Source organism: Brachyistius frenatus, unplaced genomic scaffold, assembly GCF_029030835.1.
Source record: "Brachyistius frenatus isolate BFR_SWC_R1_liver_20210118 unplaced genomic scaffold, ASM2903083v1 Contig_31, whole genome shotgun sequence".
Lineage (NCBI taxonomy): Eukaryota > Metazoa > Chordata > Actinopteri > Embiotocidae > Brachyistius > Brachyistius frenatus.
Genome location: NW_027210630.1, coordinates 3,907,681 through 3,926,518, shown reverse-complemented (window position 1 = coordinate 3,926,518; position 18,838 = coordinate 3,907,681). Strand labels below are relative to the sequence as shown.

General features: G+C 41.9%; 1 protein-coding gene across 9 annotated transcripts in view; it reads right to left on the bottom strand.

Annotated features, from left to right (window-relative positions):
• Positions 1-3,575: 3,575 nt before the first annotated feature.
• The window catches only part of mef2cb (myocyte enhancer factor 2cb), a 70,892-nt gene continuing 55,629 nt past the window's right edge, over positions 3,576-18,838 (bottom strand). For 4 of the 9 annotated variants that reach the window (XM_069699902.1, XM_069699901.1, XM_069699903.1 and 1 more), the window contains 8 exons: positions 16,399-16,542; positions 16,090-16,227; positions 13,448-13,628; positions 12,623-12,670; positions 7,617-7,789; positions 5,982-6,111; positions 5,408-5,543; positions 3,576-5,102 (listed from right to left, as the gene is read on the bottom strand). In XM_069699902.1, the coding sequence (XP_069556003.1) occupies positions 4,760-5,102; positions 5,408-5,543; positions 5,982-6,111; positions 7,617-7,789; positions 12,623-12,670; positions 13,448-13,628; positions 16,090-16,227; positions 16,399-16,542 (1,293 nt within the window). In that variant the 3' untranslated portion in view covers positions 3,576-4,759. The remainder of the gene's footprint in view (positions 5,103-5,407; positions 5,544-5,981; positions 6,112-7,616; positions 7,790-12,622; positions 12,671-13,447; positions 13,629-16,089; positions 16,228-16,398; positions 16,543-18,838) is intronic. The other 5 variants (XM_069699906.1, XM_069699907.1, XM_069699908.1 and 2 more) reach the window with 5 other exon arrangements.

Sequence of the window (18,838 nt, the reverse complement as noted above, 5' to 3'; positions counted from 1 at the left end):
TTTTATCATCATTGAATCACTAAATGATTAAATTCAAACATGCGACTTCACGAGTTTCTACGTGTTGTAAAAGTGAAATGCATTTTTAGCTTCAAACGAATTAAACAATTTTGATGTCTAAGGAGTCCGTCTAACAGGAGAAAACTTGGATTTTTAAAAACACCAATCACGGATATAAACATGGCCTTTAAAAAAAAAAAAAATTGGCCTATGGGTATCAGAATAAATTGCAATAGGGATCGAAGCTGTCTATCGAATTTCAAAGACAGCAGAGGTTTTTTATAAGAATAAAGTATATTTTTCTTTGCTTATTTTTTTTAATTTTTTTATCTTTATCCACCAAGTGATAAAAGATGTACAGAAAAAAAGCACTTGATGATTTTTAGGACACAAAACCATACTGAAGTCGCACTGTAAGGGACGAGAAGGAGAGAATGGCCTAAAAGACGGCACAAAACCTCAGTTATGATATATTTGTCCATTTTTTTTTTCATGTTTTTCTTTTCGTATTGGCGACGTCATCACCTAATACATGTGTAATATTGCCGATTTAAAAAATGTCAGAAGTTAGAAATGCAGTTCTTGTTGTTATAACAAACTACATTTTTTTGTGGCAGACATTTTGACATGATTGTTACCAAGAAACTAGAAAAAGAAATAAAGAAACTTTTTTTTTTTTTACTGAGTGAGCTCTTCCTTCTGTTCCTTCTTTTTTGCTTTTCTTTTCTCTTTTATTAAGGAAATAATGAGTTTTCCCTGGAGTAGGCCTTGACCATTGTGTGTGTGTGTGTGTTCATGGTTCCCTAATTTGTGTTGGTATTATTTGTGAACATGTGGTTTCACTGTGAATGTAAGATCAATGTGATCTATCTGTAGTTTAATATATCATTGTGAAAGATGATGTCACTGTAATTTTAAGTGAGATAAATCTTAGTTTTACATGTCTTTAGCATGAATATTTAAAATTCCAGATTTGTTTTAAAGTAAATATAACGAAGCAAATGTAAAACATGATGCCGTTCTTCAGTCTCGTGCAATTTATATCATCTTAAAGTGAGGTTGCTATGGCACCATGTACTGACTTCCATTCATGGAGGATTTTCATGTTGATGTGGTGTTTGTGAGTTTGCATGGCATGAAAGAAATCAGTGTTTTCGGGATACATGTAGAAACAAGTCAAACACAATGAAATCACACCAAGTCACATCAGGATAACTAAGAAAGCCAGTAACTTTACTGAAATCTCTGCAAAATACAAATAGCCTTTCCCTCCAGCAGAGGAGACTTTTATTCCATCCCCATACGTTTTCACTACATACAGCTGAATCAAGACCCTTGAGTTACAGAGATGTGAATTAATTCAATACCATCTTAGTCTCAAGTGGCGACAAAGGCCAGCTTATGCCGCTGAAAGCCGCTCTTGCGTTCCAGAAAACATTAGTTCCAAACTTCCCCCATGTTCAGGTTTATACAGGCTACATTGATACTACAGACTGACTTTTAAGTATTTTAACATATTACTCTTTTCTTTTTTTTTCTTTTTTTTATTCCTTTTCAGCTTTTCAGTTACAACTTAAATAAACCACAAACACAGTGGAACAACAAAGAATCCCAAGTGAATGCCGGGACCTTAAGCAAATGTTATTACACATGGCTGTACAGGTGTATGGTCTACCCTTTGCACTGCAAGTGACTTACTGTATCAAAAGATCAGGTGAGGTACTGCTTGGGTCAATTTTGAGGTACCAACATTTAGTCTATTGTAATAATGACAAAGAACAACTGATCAACAGATGATGAAAAAGAATGGCTTCAAATTTAACAAACACAAAAAGAACAAAAGATATATAAAGACAAGTTTTCTCCATGCCTTTGGTTGAAATTATTGTCAAAACTATAGCACTCTAATGAACTGCCAGCACACGTTGGCATTATTTCATTCAGTGAGCAAGTCGCATGATAATTAGTGTGTAATGTGGTTTGATGACTTGGACAACAAGCATGAGTTTCACATGATTGGGCCTGAATGATTCTATTGATTTCGAGTGAATTATAAAGTGTCGATACAAAATACGTTTTTGCACTTTTCAAATGCAATGCACAGAGAGACAAATGAGCCACAACAAAACAGGTCAATTATTGTGTTTGTTATGGACAACGCAGCTTGAACGCTAAAGCTACATTTGACTGACTGAAATTGAAATGTGAAAACAATTGTACATTTGAGCAAATTCTTTTATTATCTTGTTTCAATGCTTGCAAAAACCATAAATGAATGTGAAAATAAAAGTTGAGTTTACAACACAGAAATGCCACTGGCTTTGGTTTCTCCACACTTATGCTGCCTGAAACATCATGTTTATTTTTTTCTCAACCTTTTTGTATTGAAGTTTAAAAAAAAAGAGAGAGAGAGAGAGAGAGAGAGAGAGAGAGAGAGAGAGAGAGAGAGAGAGAAGAACACCGTTATAGAGGCTCTGCCCCATTTGACTACACAGACTGTATACAGAAACAACATAGTGAACCTGCATGAAATATGCACATAGAAATATCATAACATTTAAGTGACAGCAGATACAGGAGTGGGAGGCAGAGAGATATGTGGCTAGTTTCATTGTTTAAAAAAGAGAAAATCAAAACAGCTATTCATCTAGAAAAAACAACCAAACAAACAAAAAACAAAACAAAAAATTGTGCTTCTCCCATACCAGCATGATCAATTTGTCCTTTTGAATCTTAAGCTGACCTGTCAGTGACGTGGTAAATGATTTGGAACCCTGTTTTGAAGACTGGAACATGAGGAGTGATGGGACGACACAGAATCAAATGAGGTTTGCAAATTACCAGGGGCAATTAATCACAATGCACTTGCAAAATCACATTATATAAATACATTTCGAAAGGAGACTGTACAGTTTGGCTCTGAGCTTGTGCAACATGTTGAACACAAGTTAAGATTGGATTGAAGATTTGAGGTGGAATAGAAAACCCATAACGCCAAAAATGTTTTATTATATTAACTTATTAAATTAGATAATTAAGATTCACAATGAAACATCTGATGCATAAACATGCATCTAGAGACTAAGGGTCAGTCATATTTCCTTATCAACGCGAGAGCCATGTACATCAACATCTATTTCTGTGCCGTCCTCAGTTCCAGTCTCATGACATTTCCACTAGCAGGTTGTTTTTCAGCATTCAGGCCTGTTTCCTTTACATCACACAAACCCTGGCAATGCTTTCCAGCTGGTTTTTAAGGTTAGTCTCTAAATACAGCCCCGAACAGCACTGTTCAGAGTTCAAATTAAACAAACCAGACAACATGTGCAACTGCACATAAAAACTCCACTAAGAAACCAACAAAAATCATTATTATATATATTTATATATTAGAAAGCTATACACAAGCATGTTAATTTCACAGATTTTTTTTTTTTTAAAGATTCTTAATATTACCATTATTATATATAATTAGAAATACACGTTTAAAAACAAACCTCTACAAAGATAAAACAGTTCAGCAAAGCATTGGATCTCAGTCTGTTTTTCATGGCTGTTTTTCATCCCCTCCCCCCTCCCCCCCTCTCCTCTCCGGGTGAACTATCCATCTCTTATTAGCAAAGCTATCAAAAAACACATTCTGGCTTATAGAAACTACAAAAAGCCACAAAAATGCTTTGCATTGTATTCCTTTCATATGAAAATATAAGCAAGTGTATCGTACAATTGTTTTTTCTTTTTTTGTTTATCAATACTGAATAGTTAATACTAGATCCAGAGTTTTCTTGATTACACCAACGTAGCTCTTAGATCAAATGGTGGTCCTCACTCCGTTCTTTAAGAGGAGTGCTAATATCGCCAAAGGTTCCACACACCTAGCATCGGGTCTGTCTGTTTACCTGTACAATCCTTCAAATGTTGCATAATAGCTTTTCATTTAGTGAGTAAATAAATCTTGTAATGTCGGCAACTTTTGACCCCTGCCCTTCCCCCCTTGACCCGCTATTTACATAAATACGTTGAACCTGCAACATGACATCATCTAATGTTAACACACATTTTTGCAAGGGAGAACTGCAGAGAAGGTATATAGCAATGAAACTGATACTGTACACATGTATTGTTTGTCCAACTCAAGTGCTAAGGTGTTTTCCACTGGACACACTCTCATGTTAATGTTTTTTTTTCTTTTCTTTTTTTTTTTTTTTTTTTTTTTTTGTCTCTAGTTACTGATATATCGCTGAGGCAAATTGTAAGTACGTTTTATGAAACAGAGTACCTGACTATTTTTTTTTTAAATTGTTGATATGCATATATGTACACATACACGCGTGTAAAGATATATGCATACATGATTCTTTTTATCCACACACAATACAATTTATGCATAGTTCCCCAACAAATAAAAATACCCCCAGATCCCATCCCAACCAACACCCACACTCCCAAACCCCTGTTACAACACCCCACTGGTTTATATAATGTCAATATGTATAGCACACGCACACTCAGCAAAAATAAAAAAGGAAAAATAAAAAAGGAAAAGAAATTACAAAGAGATTTTTGAAAAGGGTTGTCCCTTTTCTTTCCCTCAGTGTTACAGAGATAAAAGGAGAGAGGCCACGGGGTTGGGTGGTGAGTGACTCGTGATATCGAGTGAGAGGAGGAAGAGGAGGAAGCTGACTTGGGGGGCATCGTAATGCTGCATTGTGGGGGGCTCAGGGCAACTTGGGGCACTGCCGGGGAGAGGATAGAGCTATCATGTCGCCCATCCTTCTGAGAGGCGCACCCGTTTGATGGAGGGGCTCTCACGCTCATCCAGGGCGGGCCGGGCCAGTCCCAGAGGTGAGTGGAACTCATTCCTGTGCTCATCACGGTCGCTGCCCTCGTGGGAGCTGCTACAACTGCTCAGGCTATCAACAGGGGAGCGTCCCGAGTCCTGGCGGGACGAGGGGTTCTGGGGAGGTGGTACCCCACCACCGTAGCCCCCAGGTGTGCTGCGATCTCTAGGAGGAGAAACAGGTTCGGACTTGATGTGCAGGCTTTGAGCAGAGGGCAGCGAGAGATTTGAACCCTGACATAAGTGAGAGCTAGAGCAATTTCTGTTGGAAGGAAAGGAAACGCAAGGGGTTACAGAGTTACAGAGCAGGCAACAAAGTGATTTTTAAGTCAGCGTATCGCACACAAACATGCTGTTTTCGTGAGTGTCCGTATGCATGCGGTACGCGAGGTATCATTTGTGTTGGACCTTGCCAGGGAAGATTTAGAACAGTAAAGGAGTCTAAATTTCTGAGTGTGTCATCTAAAAAAATAAAAAATAAAAAAAATAAAAAAATTGGTGGTAATAATTTACGTGTTGCATCATGCTTTTCCCCAACAACACTTTAAAGGAGCTCAGTGCACTCACCCTAGCTGTCCGAGGGCTGAATGCTGCATGTTCTGAAGGTGTTGCTGTTGCCACCCACTCATTGAGCCAAGGTGTAGGGAGCTGCCACTGTTGAATCCGGACAGGGAGGACAGGTCTGCACTGTTCAGGGAGTACTCTGTACAAACATACAGAAAAAGAAGATGTAGATTATCGGTAGTTCAAAGAAGTTCAAACAAAGTTGCATAGAGAAAGCAGCTCAAGTAAACTGTGCTGTGACATCAATATGTTCCATGTCAGCAAGCGGGACAATAACACCCTCTGCTGTCCAATGGTTGTATAACACTAAAATTTGAAAGGATAAAAAAAAAAAAAAAAGGAACACATACTGTATACCTGCAATTAGACAATGTATAATTTTTTTACTGATGTGTAACTTCTTAAACACAAATTGATTTGTTGGATCATATGGGTATAATACAGGGCAATGGAAGTGATATCACACTATTTAAAACATATATAACGTAATTAAATAGAATAAGCTGGTGTTAATGGACAAAAAAAAAATAAAAAAAAATTAATGTATAAAGAGCACACAGTGCACTGTTGTACATACCAGTACCATATGAAGTTGAGATGGCAGATGGGTAACCACCCATGCCTTGTCCTGGTAGAGTGGGAGTTGCTACTGATACCACAGGGGTGGCCAATGACTGAGCAGACTGAGAGTTGTTTATTCTCTGGTTCTGTGACAGAGGAAGGGAGGACATAGAGAAAAACGAGAGATGGCAGACTCTTGAGAACATAAAATCAACTCCCAGACAAAACAAACAACAAAAAAAACTGCAATAAACCAAGAAAGTACTTTTTTTTTTTTTTTTCTATTTTCTTTCATTTCTTTCTTTCACTCAACAGATGCTGAGAGAATGAATGTGATGCCAACTTCTGGGGAAATTAATCACTTGACATGCGGCACGGCTGAACCCTGCCAACCCTATCATTTACCACCCTTTTTCCGAGGGCCTACTGTCGCTATAGTAACACCATCGGTTTCCACGGCAACGCAGGGTAGCAAAGCCAAGGGAAAGCCACTTTACTGAGGCAGAGGGGAGGGTTTATCAGAAAATAATAGAGGTTTGATGTGAAATGAAAGTGTACTCTTTTGTTGCCCTTCGTTTCTACACTCTAAGTAATAAAAGCTGTGAGCTGTACGTGCGCAAAACAAGACTGCTCATGCAGGTGAAAAGATATGAGGAAGAAAGAGATGAGTAGATACACAAGGGCAAAGGCAGAAAAGAGGCCAGGCTGCTTTTACTCTGACACACCACTGGATGGCACTATGTGCCCTCACAAAATGTCATGTGAGGTGACATTGGAGCCTTCAGCAGAGTCAGCAACAATAAAGGTGAAAGTTACTCTGGAGTCAGGAGTGCTTTTCTCAAAAAGGCTGCATCTAGCTGTAATAATCTCTGTAGTGAAAGCTAAAATTGGATTCAAACTAAGAGGTTAAGATTCAGGTGACTGCAACTCTCCGTTCCACAAGGTACATGATGCTCTCCAGAACGATCTTAACCGGTTTCTGATTAGAAAACTGGAAATATTCAGATTCTTAAGACCCTTTTAAGGGTTGTTTTGATTTCTAAATTTGAGTGGCAGTCTGACTTACCAATAGCAGATCGACATCCTCAGACTGATGGCATTAAAAGGGGAGGGTAATAAATACAAATTAGTGAGTGTAAGTGAGCATATAGGCGTGGATCCGGGGATGGAGCCGCTATAGGATTGAGCCAACCAAAACAGAAACAATGTGAAGAAAAAGCTACGAACTACTGTAACTACACTAACTTAATACACTCTATTCTAAAGAGATGAGAGAGGAACAAAAACAGGGCCAATAAAAGTGCCAACAAACAGCACTACTTATACAGACACAGCAGAAGAGATATATTTGACAGTATATCAGCCTTGGGCCGAGAGTTTATTTATTTTTTTTTTAAAGAAAGGTGTTGGTTTAACAAGCTGCCAAGGCTCATGAGAAAACAACAAAAATGCCATGTGCCTATAGTCAAGCTTATCACAAACATAACCTCATCAACCCAAATCTGATATGAATAGATGAAAGCAGCAGAGAGGACATGAAAGAAAAATAAATAATAACAAAGACACCTGACGGACCTTCATAGGTTGGAAGATATATAGTAGGGAAAGTGGGTGAGGAAATGAAGAAGAGTGGCATGGAAAGATTACTCACAATGGAGGGCATGTTGTTCTTAGCGCCAGGGGGGATGAGCACACGTAGGTCAGGTTTGCGGTTGTTCATGCCTAAGTTCATGGGTGGGGGAGATTTAGCCTGCATGTTCTTGTTCATACCACCCGGAGAGACCAGCAGACCAGGCGAGTTGCGATGGCTCCCATATCCATTTCCTGAGAGAGTAAAGAAAAAGGCAAAGAAACCTTTAACACACCAAATGGTATTTGAACCAAAGACATGGTGTTAAACTTGTATCAAAAGTTTAGTAAATCTTGAAACTCACACATTATAGTGTAGTCTAATTAAGAACTACAGGAGTTCATTTTCACCTCGTGCTCCTTTGCAATGTTTTGTCTCATATTCACTTTCTATGGTAGAACTTTTACAAGTCTGAAGAGAAATGTAAATGATGCTTCATGAAGGAAGCGCTGCAGCTTGAGCAGATAGTCAAAACAGAAATAGTGTTTTTGCCTTTATGATCACCACCGTTTGTCTCTGAGTTGTAAAGTGAAGGCACCCATATGAGAGAACCTCACCCTCTTCCTCCGTCACTTTCAATGAAGGCTACATGTGCCCTGAAACAGCCAGTGAATCTTGTAAAAACATCTAATTACGGGGAGTGAGACCACAGAGGGACGGGACAGATCATTTGGCCATCAGAGCTAAACACAGTTCTGCGGTTCTTCCAGACAAAGACCCTGCCTTGGTGTTATTACTAGATCTGCATTCCCCTAAGCATGGTGGGCCAAATGCAGCACCCATTTCTCCCTCAAAAACCGGTGGGGTAAAATCCTAACAACATCGTAAAAAAAAAAAACTGAAAGTAGAGCATTCTTGCAAGCAACATAGTCTTTGTTTCTAACCCAATCCCGCAGGCTGTTTTTCCCCTTACTTCTCCTTCCTTCTTCCAAGGGGTAGAACACAGGGCACTTGTGTGGACGTTCCCACTTGAAAGACGGGCAGGAATTATACGTTAGACATAAATGAATTTCCTAATCATATACTCCGGGGGAAAATGAGTCGCAGATGTCTTCCTGGGCAATTTCCCTTGCTGATCTTTGTTTAATTTGAGAGCGAGGTTTTTGTTGTTTGGAAATGAAAAGTCTCAAAAGCTCAATTTGAACAATCTGAAGAGTAAACGACCGCTAGCGGTGAGAGAAAATGAGTCCGTCTGACAGAAAACGAGAAAAACAGTGTGTGTTACTGTCGGTGCGTGTGTGTTTCCGTCTGTCGCATGTGTAAGATGATGTTAACACAGAGTTTGTGTGCCATTGTATGTTTTTCTGTATTAAGTTTTGCATGTGCATGAATCTACATCAGCACTACTTTTCTGTCACATTGATTGTACGTAAGCGGATGACTTCAGACTCTATGAGACTTTCAGTATGACTGCTCATGCACGAGCCTCGCATATGGATGCACATGTGTGTTTTGTATTGGACCCTCTTAGTTCCAATGTCAATCTCACATTAGCAAAGAGGCAGCTGCCTCTTCAGTTTTCCCGCTCTCTGGTTCTCATGGCTGGCCCTTTGTGAGATTGAGTGGGTGCATGTGGAGACAGATGAATGAGACCTCACACATGCATAAAACACACACACACACCACACATACACATACTTTAGTAAATAACCCAGCAGGAAGTACATCAGTGTTTCTGTACAGACGAATAAAAAAGACACTGCGCTATAGAGAGACATTAATACACACTTTGGTCAAGATGACACGGACTTCATCTTTGTGACAGTTAATCAGACATCTGTGTATTACCGCCCCTTGGAAATGGCTGCAGTCCAGTCAATTATACGCTAGATGACTATAATCACGAGTGGCATAGGCCAGTCCTGAAGCACTTCAAAAGTAAAATCACAAGCCAATTAAGCTAATGAAGCAAGAACTGTGACTCAAATCTTTCTATTCTGTCACGTGATCACCCTGATTTTAGGATGGTTGAATTCAATAGAGATTCACTGGCTCAGCCACTGTATCAGCTGAAGACATGATGCCGTGAGTTCATTTCCACTTTCCTCCTCTGATACTACTTTGCATAGTGGAGCTGCAGCGCAGGCTGGCGTCAACTGTTTAGAGGAAGTACCAAAATTAAACATAGCCCAGCAAGGAGTCTTTTTTGCTGCTGTGTAAACTCATGCATCAAGAACAACACCTAATCTGAGACTCGGATAAGTGCCTTTGTGCTACTCCTGAAGTGTGTGTGTGTGTGTGTGTGTGTGCATGTGTGTGTGGTGTGTGTGTGTGTGTGTGTGTGTGTGTGTGTGTGTGTGTGTGTGTGTGTGTGTGTGTGTGTGTGTGTGTGTGTGTGTGTGTGTGTGTGTGTGTGTGTGTGTGTGTGTGTGTGTGTGTGTGTGTGTGTGTGTGTGTGTGTGTGTGTGTGTGTGTGTGTGTGTGTGTGTGTGTGTGTGTGTGTGTGTGTGTGTGTGTGTGTGTGTGTGTGTGTGTGTGTGTGTGTGTGTGTGTGTGTGTGTGTGTGTGTGTGCGTGTGTGTGTGTGTGTCAAGCGGGGCAGCTAAGGTCAAAGCTGCATTACAATCTGACTGTATGACTGTATCTATGGTTAGCTGGGAGACTTTGAGATGGATGTGTATGACTCGGCCCCCCAAAGTGTTCATCTATCTCTTTCCCTCTTACACACACCACGCGCACACACACAAAGAAGAGGTGTGGTTAAACTTGTGTACATTTTACTGTTACTGAACAAATTTCTGATGTCCTGTTGTGGTCTAACAGGCGCGCTCCATTCTATTCCCCATACTCACACACTCTTCCGTTGCGGTTTGGCCAAATGTGCATTCAACTCTGAATTCTCCAACTGAACTAAGGTGTCACATGCATGCCTACAACTTATACAGTTGGTGTGAGGTGCTGCCAAGATTGAGACAGGCGCCGTTTGATCAGCTGAACCTAACGTTTTGTCAGTTTCTACATGTGCGCTTTTGAACTTACATTTCCATGTGATTTTGACCAGAGATGTCCTAAACATGTACCTTGTATGAAACTCATCTCAGGGAGTAATTGGTATGTGATCAAGGTGGAGAGGACACAGGGAATTCTCGTTAATTCCTTGCAGTGCTCTGGTGAGAAGAGTGCCGATTGTGGCATAGATGACAGCTACTTAATTTCACAATGGAGGTGGAGATGTTTTTTTTACAAGCTAGGGCTTTGGTATGGAGCTGCCTTCATTAGCTCTCTTTCTCTCTTTCACTCCAAGTTCTGTCTCTCGCTTCACCTCTGCTCTCACCAAACCAGCAAAAGAATTGTCACATTGAACACATAAATGAGCAAACATTCTGTACGTGCAAAACACACCTTTTTGGATAGAAAAGACCAGATGAATCAGCCCCTCCGTCACATGTTTTACAGTATTTACACTGAGCTAGAAATACCGGGGGACCTTTAGTAATTTTGAATATTCCCCCACATCTGGGTTTCGTGTGGTATATTAGCACAGAAAAATCCTAAGGATTATCTACAGACATGTTTGAAACATAACTTCATGCTGATGCTGCAAAGAAGAATAACTTCAAAAATAATATTCTCTCTTTCAGACAGCGGCACTAAAGAGGTGCTATGTTTATGTGCACGTCTAAGGCACACACACATCCACCCCCTCACACACAAGGCCCCTCCTATGTTACTTAGGCCACACCACTTAAGACACAGACCAGACAGCTACTTGTACAATCACCTTATCAAAACGTACAGCGGAGAGAAGAGGGACATTAAAACATTCTTTGTGGTGCCACAGTGGCTGGGCCACCTCACACTCACGATGTTAAAGGAACATCATTAAAATGGCTGACCAAGTTCACAGAACACTTCCATCTGTGTTCCCCCACTGTTTCTCCTTTGCGCACATGCTTCCACCATCAGTGGATATTCATCATTGGGGTTGCCCCCCGAACACGCTCTTTCTCTCTCCCCCTCAATGAGATTTAAGAGAACATTGAATGGAATCTTTCAGCTCCCACATGACTCTCTCTCCACGTTGTGTTTTTCTCTGCTGCTGAGCGACACACGGCTCTCACAGAGCGCCTCTGTTCCTTCAGTGCGGTGACACAAAGGCTACATTTGAAGCATGCGCTGCAAAACGCCGTCAATGGAACACACGCCACAACAAACGGTCCTGTTGTGTGTGCATATGTGTTTGTGTGGACGATGAGTGACCAGACAGAGAAACCAAGCATTGACCCCTTGTGATGGAGCCCTCGGGGCCAGACAAGGCTGCCCAGCTGTGCCCCACTAACACCCCCGTTTCTCAATTTTTACACTCTGCACTGTACGCTGAGGCAGTAAAATTTAACCCTTTTAAAAGGGAGTCATAAACTTGAGTCTGACATGTCCTCAGGGACAAAGCCATGGAGAAACAGAAGCTAACACATAAGATTCTCTACACATGTTTCTCAAATATGGTTTGCTCTACTCTCCACAGGATAATTATGGCATGGTGAGAAACTCTAAACACTGAATTGATTTAGTTGCTGATAGAAATCGAAGAGGTGATAGAAAAAAACAGATCAAATTTAACCATATATTCAAAAGTTCAGTATCTCTTCTAACTACCCGTCAGGCAATTTGCTGCTTCCGTATATAATGCATTTTTTTTTTTTTTTATCTGTTTATCCCCACTTGTTTTACCATTTTATAGCTGAAACCCAGGCAGGATGTGTCACAGCCCAGGCACTGAGCAAACATTCCCAGATGCAATCCACAACCACTAACTTCAACACATCGTGGACAAAATCTCCACTTGGGTTTGGGTTAGTGTTAGTCATGCATTTTATGGACCCAAGAGGGTGAGTGGGTGCTATCTATGTGTGTGTGTGTGTGTGTGTGTGTGTGTGTGTGTGTGTGTGTGTGTGTGTGTGTGTGTGTGTGTGTGTGTGTGTGTGTGTGTGTGTGTGTGTGTGTGTGTGTGTGTGTGTGTGTGTGTGTGTGTGAGTGAGAGTGTGTGTTAGGAGACATCTACGTGTGAGAAGAGGAGACCATTCTTACCAGCACTGGTGCCTGCGCCAGTGGTGAGGTCAGCACCCATTAGGCCACCTGTAAGATGAAATAAAGAGCAGAGCAAAAGAGAGAAACCCATTAGAGGATAGACATAACATCCACTGCTCTCCTGTTTCTTACCCCATTTAATCACAATGCGCTGTGTGTCAGTACATATATGATGTCGAAGTAATCCTGCTTCCCACTCAAAACTTTACATGCTGAGCAACTGAACACTGCAAGTGGATACATAAAATTGCCGTCCAAGAAAAATGACACATTATTATTTTTAAGGCATGTGAGGTGGAAGGGTGGGAGGGTCCAGAGGGTGTGCGGTTTGCTGTGGATGCTGCAAGCGCCAAAACTCATATTTAGTTTGTGCTGTCGTTTCTAGCATCCAGTTGTAATGACAGGGTGAGGGTGTGGGCAGCAGCCTTCAGACCAGAGGGACAGAAAAAGGACTTTGGACAACAATAACAAACCAACAGGCCCAATTTGCTTATGTCACCAGCAACTTGGTAGAACCTCACATTAAATCAGTCAGACTGTGGGCTGGGATTTAATATTGTATTAAATCATCAACTTACTTTTAACAAAATCCTGAGCAGGCAATATATGTGTATACGTGGGAGGGGAAGGCTTTAGATTCATTCACTGCCTTTATGTGGAATATTGTGGATAGCTGTCATAAAATAAGTCACACATTTGATGTGTGTGTGTCTATTAGCATGACTGACAGGTACACAACGCAGTTGAGAAGATCGACAGATGGGATAACAGCATGTACATGAGTGCATGAGTGCAGGTGAGGTAGGGTAGGGCCGCCTGTGTTACCTGCGCTGGGGGGTCTGTGTGTAACTCCAGGAGACATGCTGTTTCTCTGTAGGCCATGGTGTGCCAGTGGCAACAGATTGTGGTTGCCTAGGGACCCACCGGGATGGCTGTAAATGAGATTGTTCTGGTTGCTAACGGGAATGGACACGGGCATGTCATAGTTTGACGGGGGCACAGCCTGCTGAGAAAAAGTTGGGATAAAGAGAGACACAGAAATGAGTGTGAGTATGCTTAAGATAACGATTTCAGTGAGTAAACAAGGCCTTTGAGTAAAGGAAGGGACACAGAGAGAGAAGGATGTGACAATTCAGAAACACTCCAGGAACACAAAGGAATTTAAAGTGTTACTCCCGAAGCAACACGAAAGAAAAAAAGAAAAGAGCGACAGCCAAGTTCAAAAGGATAAATGGACAACAAAGAACAAACAGCCCATGTATATGACTTGTACAGAGAGCTTCTCAGAACAAAGACTAAAAATACAGGACAGTATAGATAGTGAAAGGGAGCACTGTACAAACAACAAAAGGGAAACTCCTCTCTGAGTTACTCAAATTGCCCCCAAGATGATTGGCTGGCAACACTTTGTTAGTCCAACTTGTTGCAGCATAAGTCACTGTGGAGGCTACCAATATCGCTCTGTAAAGGACTCGGGTGTTGGCACTAACATGTTGCGACATTTGCAATTGTGAAGGCAAGAGGTTGACCGAAGAAAATATTATGCTAAAGTCATGGAATTTATATTTTTGAAATACATTCCTGGTTTATTACATTTAAGAAACGATAAGGCCACTGTATGATAATAAAACCAATGGCATCCCAGCGATCCTAAGGAGCTGAAGATAATTCACTCTGTCTTCATCTCACTAAAAAGCCTGTAGGATTTCTTGCCAAAGTATCTTAAAGACTGAAGAACTGAATGCAATTAGGAATAACTTCTTTTTTTGTCACGTGGAGTTAATGTAAAGGGTTTTAAGTGGTAGACTCAGATCAGTCAGGAGTGTCATCAGGGACATGAACAGAGGTGTAGCCTGACAGCCCCAGGCATCCAGTTTGTCATGTTTATTGTGTCACTTGGCAGAAGGGCTTAACCTTGGGAGTGCCCTGGAAGTGGTTGATCCTGCATGTTAGTTTTAGGAAGTAGAAAATAGGGCCCGAAATTACTGCCATGTGTCTCCGAGCCATAGCGGGAGTGCATCAGGGAGATCATCAGCCTGTCTTATGTGGTAGTGGGCTATGTGCCTTAGCACTTCTTCAATTTTCTCCCTTTTGCTAATGTTCTTTTAGCTGGCCAAATATTATTTCAATGTACAAAGATGGTTACTTAAACCATATTTCATTTCGGGCCTCTGCACGTTTTGCTTTAACTGCAACTTTACACAGGGCTAGACAAAGCCTATAGATGCTTTCTTTTACAACCAGTGAGGGGCTGTCTCTGGTTCTGTTTAATTTTTCTCCACCCGCCCACTAATTTCTTCCATCTCGTTCTCCTTGTTGTAGTTTTCATACCTAATGATTTTCTGTGTAATGTTTTCTAAAAGCTGTCTCTGTGCACATTTGGCGTGCACACATACCCCTATTGCTGTGTGTAAGGGCCCCATCTGTGAGCTGTCCTTTAACTGGTGCCATCCTTCCTGTTTTCATTCATCTTCCTCCCCTGCCTCTCCCCGCAGTCCCCTCAACAGTCCCCTGCAATCCAGAGGCCCAGTGCTTGGCAGCCACCCTGACCACACACTGAACTGCCACTTGTTGTGTGTAGAGTCACCCCACCCCCCAACACCCAGCTCCACCCCCATCCCCACCCAGCTACGATCCCAAACCCACCACACCCCGACACACCACCCCAGCTCACCAACCCCTGCCTCGTTTCTAACCACATCTCCTGCTCCATGCGGCTTAGACACTACTGTTCTTCTCTGAACTATCTACTGTGGAATTATCTCTTTCTCCGTAACCACTCCAATATGGTGCTTTCTGAATGAGGGGCAGGCTCAGTTTACATAGAAAGAAGCCTCTGTTTTGTGGTTTCTGGCAGCTGGTTATACAATAGACTCTTCTGTAGAATTAACACTACACAGTATAAATCTAGCTGCAGATATGTCTTGACATATGTCCACTAACAAAGATAGGCTACTAAAGACTTTGCATTCAATTATTTTATATAATTGAGTTCTGTGCAGGACATGCTTCAGAGTTTGTGAATGTCTGCTGCCAAAATGGCTGTCCCCGTTGCTGCGGGTGTGTTTTGGTGCAGGAAAAGGAAAAGCGCATGCAGACCACACCTCCCCTGAGAGCCAGGCAAGGCATTATGGGTAGAACAGGTTCAAGGTGGGAACCAAGTGAGGTTACAATTTGTCATAAGAGAAAGCCTGCAATTAATATAGCAAAAATGCCTGCCAGTTATGGTTACAGTTATGTCAAATTAGAGGACCGTTCCTCAACTGTAAACAAGCAAAATCAAAGAACTGTAATCTCCTCACTGTAAGTACACACTATAATCTTTCTCTGGTCTTACTCACTCTCACTTTGTATAATTAGTCTAGTGCCAAACAATGGTGGTTAGCCGGGTTAGCTCAACAGTTACTTGCCAGTCGGCATGTTGTTAGCCTGCTGAGGATGCGGCACAGTTTCAACCCAGTACTTACAGATATCTTATGAGTTTTAATCATGTGATCAAACTCCTCGTTAATCTGTTTGTATTTCTCCTCAGTGCGTGGGGTGAGGATGAGAGAAGACTCGAGCTCCGGGCTCTCGCCACCTTTGTTCTCCTTCTTGCTCAATGCCTGCCAGGTCCCACAAGCACACAGAAGGATGGAGGGACGGAGGGATGGGTGGTAGGAACAGATGACGATAACAAGGAGACAAGGATGAAGCGGCAGAAAGCATGAGGGGAAGGAGGGGAGAGAGGAAAGAAAGGTGAGAGGAAGGCTCTGGGTTCAACGAGAAGTACTTACACACAGTCTCTGTCTGCTGATCATCAGATCAATGTCCTCGTTTATTTTCCTGTACTTGTCCTCGGACTCAGGGCTGTGGCCAACCGAGTCGTCTGCGTCGGGGTCTGGGCTGTCACAGCCGTTTAGGCCCTTCTTTCTCAATGTCTGCAAACAGAGCAGTTGCACAAAATAGTTTGAAGTGCTTTGTGGTAGGGAACAGCAACCCAGGTGGAGGGACAAATGGTAATGAAGTGTGAGAAGGCACTGGACAAAAGACAAGTCCAATTAGAGGATGTTTGGAAATCCATTTAAAGACTTCTTTAACAGAACTCAAATAAATACATTTTCAAAGCATCTTTTCTCTATGGCCAAATTAGATCTGTTTCTTAGAAATATGTTTTTCTAAAATGTTTCAATTAATTATTTCGGCAGGCTCCATCTAACCTCAACCAACATGGGGTGACACGAGGATACACTGGCTGTTTTGGGAACAAGTACACATTCAGCTAAACATTCAAGATGGCACAAATGATTTAATCACATCCAATGACGAGACAAAACAAATCATTACAATCTTGACCAAATGACAAATCATGGGACCTCAAAACCTCATAATTGCATAACAAAAGTAACAGTCAAGAGAATAAAAGACATTTTATAACTATAATCACCAGGCCACGAAAACTAATTAAAATACAGTGGAGGTGCATGAGTTCATGACTGTGGTATATGTACTATTAAATGTGGCAGTTTCTGTTTTGGCCACCTGATGGCCACCTGCCCCCATTAGAGTGGCCAGAAAACCACACTCTCCAATCGCTCACCACTCCCTCTAACTGGAGGAGAGACAGACAAAGAGAGTGTTAGAGGAGGAGAGTGGGAGATCTGCCGCTGTCCTTTTTTAGATATTGTTGACAACCTTAACAACAGGGATAAGTTTCAGAGCACTTTACTGTATGTGATAGCATCAGGGTATGTTTGCTTGAGCAAGTAGACACGTAACGATAGGTGCTGTGTTCATTTGCCTCGTAAAGTGAGAGACAAAGACGGGAGAGAAGAAAAGTACAGTAGCTGACAGTTAGAGATCTCATCAAAGACACCCCCTCCTCCTCCTCCTCCTCCTCTCCACCCCCCTCCCCCAACCCCTCCCCTTCCCTCTCCTCCTGGCTTTAATAAAGGGAGATTAGTCTACAGGAGGAATATCACGGGCCTGCTCCTGTCTGTGCAGTCGTCGTTTCACACTGCGCTCTCCTACTTTCATCTGAAGCTCCATATCAGACAGTCGTAATTAAATTTACTTTAGCACACCCTGTATTTGATGCTGATCAAGTGTGTGTGTGTGTGTGTGTGTGTGTGTGTGTGTGTGTGTGTGTGTGTGTGTGTGTAGAGTGCGTATGTGTCTTCTAGTGTGTGTGTGTGTGTGTGTGTGTGTGTGTGTGTGTGTGTGTGTGTGTGTGTGTGTGTGTGTGTGTGTGTGTGTGTGTGTGTGTGTGTGTGTGTGCGTGTGTGTGTGTGTGTGGGAGGGGGAAGAGGGGAATGAGTCTGTGTTTGTGCGTACATGTGTGGGTGTGTGAGGGTTGGTGTTAGAGTCAAGAAAAAAGAAAGAGATACTGAGCAGGAGAAAGGAGGAAGATAGATGCTAAGATAAGTTAATCTCAGTGAACTTCTTCCTCTCATTTGTTTGTCTCCGTCAGTACTCACTCACAGAAGAGATACGAGTACTAGCTACTCCATCAAACCAGCAGCAGAAGTGACAGGGAGCGATCTGCCTGCTTAGAAAACAAATAAAAATCCAGTCATCTCTCATGTCAGCACAACAAAGGGCTGTTTTGAGTGTGGTTTTAGTGAACTTAGAGGGCTTCTTTTGTGTGTGTGATAACTGTTTGATTCCTGAGGCGTCTCGTGGCGAGGCAGCTACTGTAAGTGTGTCAACATTTGCTGGCTCTCCTTTTCTCTCTCTGAATCCTCACTTGGCCCCAAGAGTGGAAATCTGGAATTCTGAATTTGAAAGCATCTCTCATATCTTTGACAGTCTTCAGGAAATCACACCAAACAAATCAACCAAGGCGATGCAGGAGATCTGACTTCCAACAGACCTACAGTGAATCAGGCACCCTTGCTCTATCTGAAGAGGATGAGTCAAAAAGAACAAAGGGGTTGCAAAGGTTTAGCATGCTGTCTTTTTTGGCAAAGGCGTGAGATGTAAAACTTTTGCTATTTCTTTTGCCTAGTTTCATTCTGGCCTTGGCGATGCATCATATCGAACTGACAAGAACTGAACTTCTGGCCTTATTCTGTTCACATGAGAATGCATACAAGGAAATAAAAAACAACTTTTCTTCCTACTTGCACGGATTTCCACCTACTGCCAGCAGCACAGAGAGCAGGAGAGATTCACTACCATAGCAGGGGAGCATTGGTGGAGGAGAATGAGGACTGGGTTTAAGGTGACACCCATATG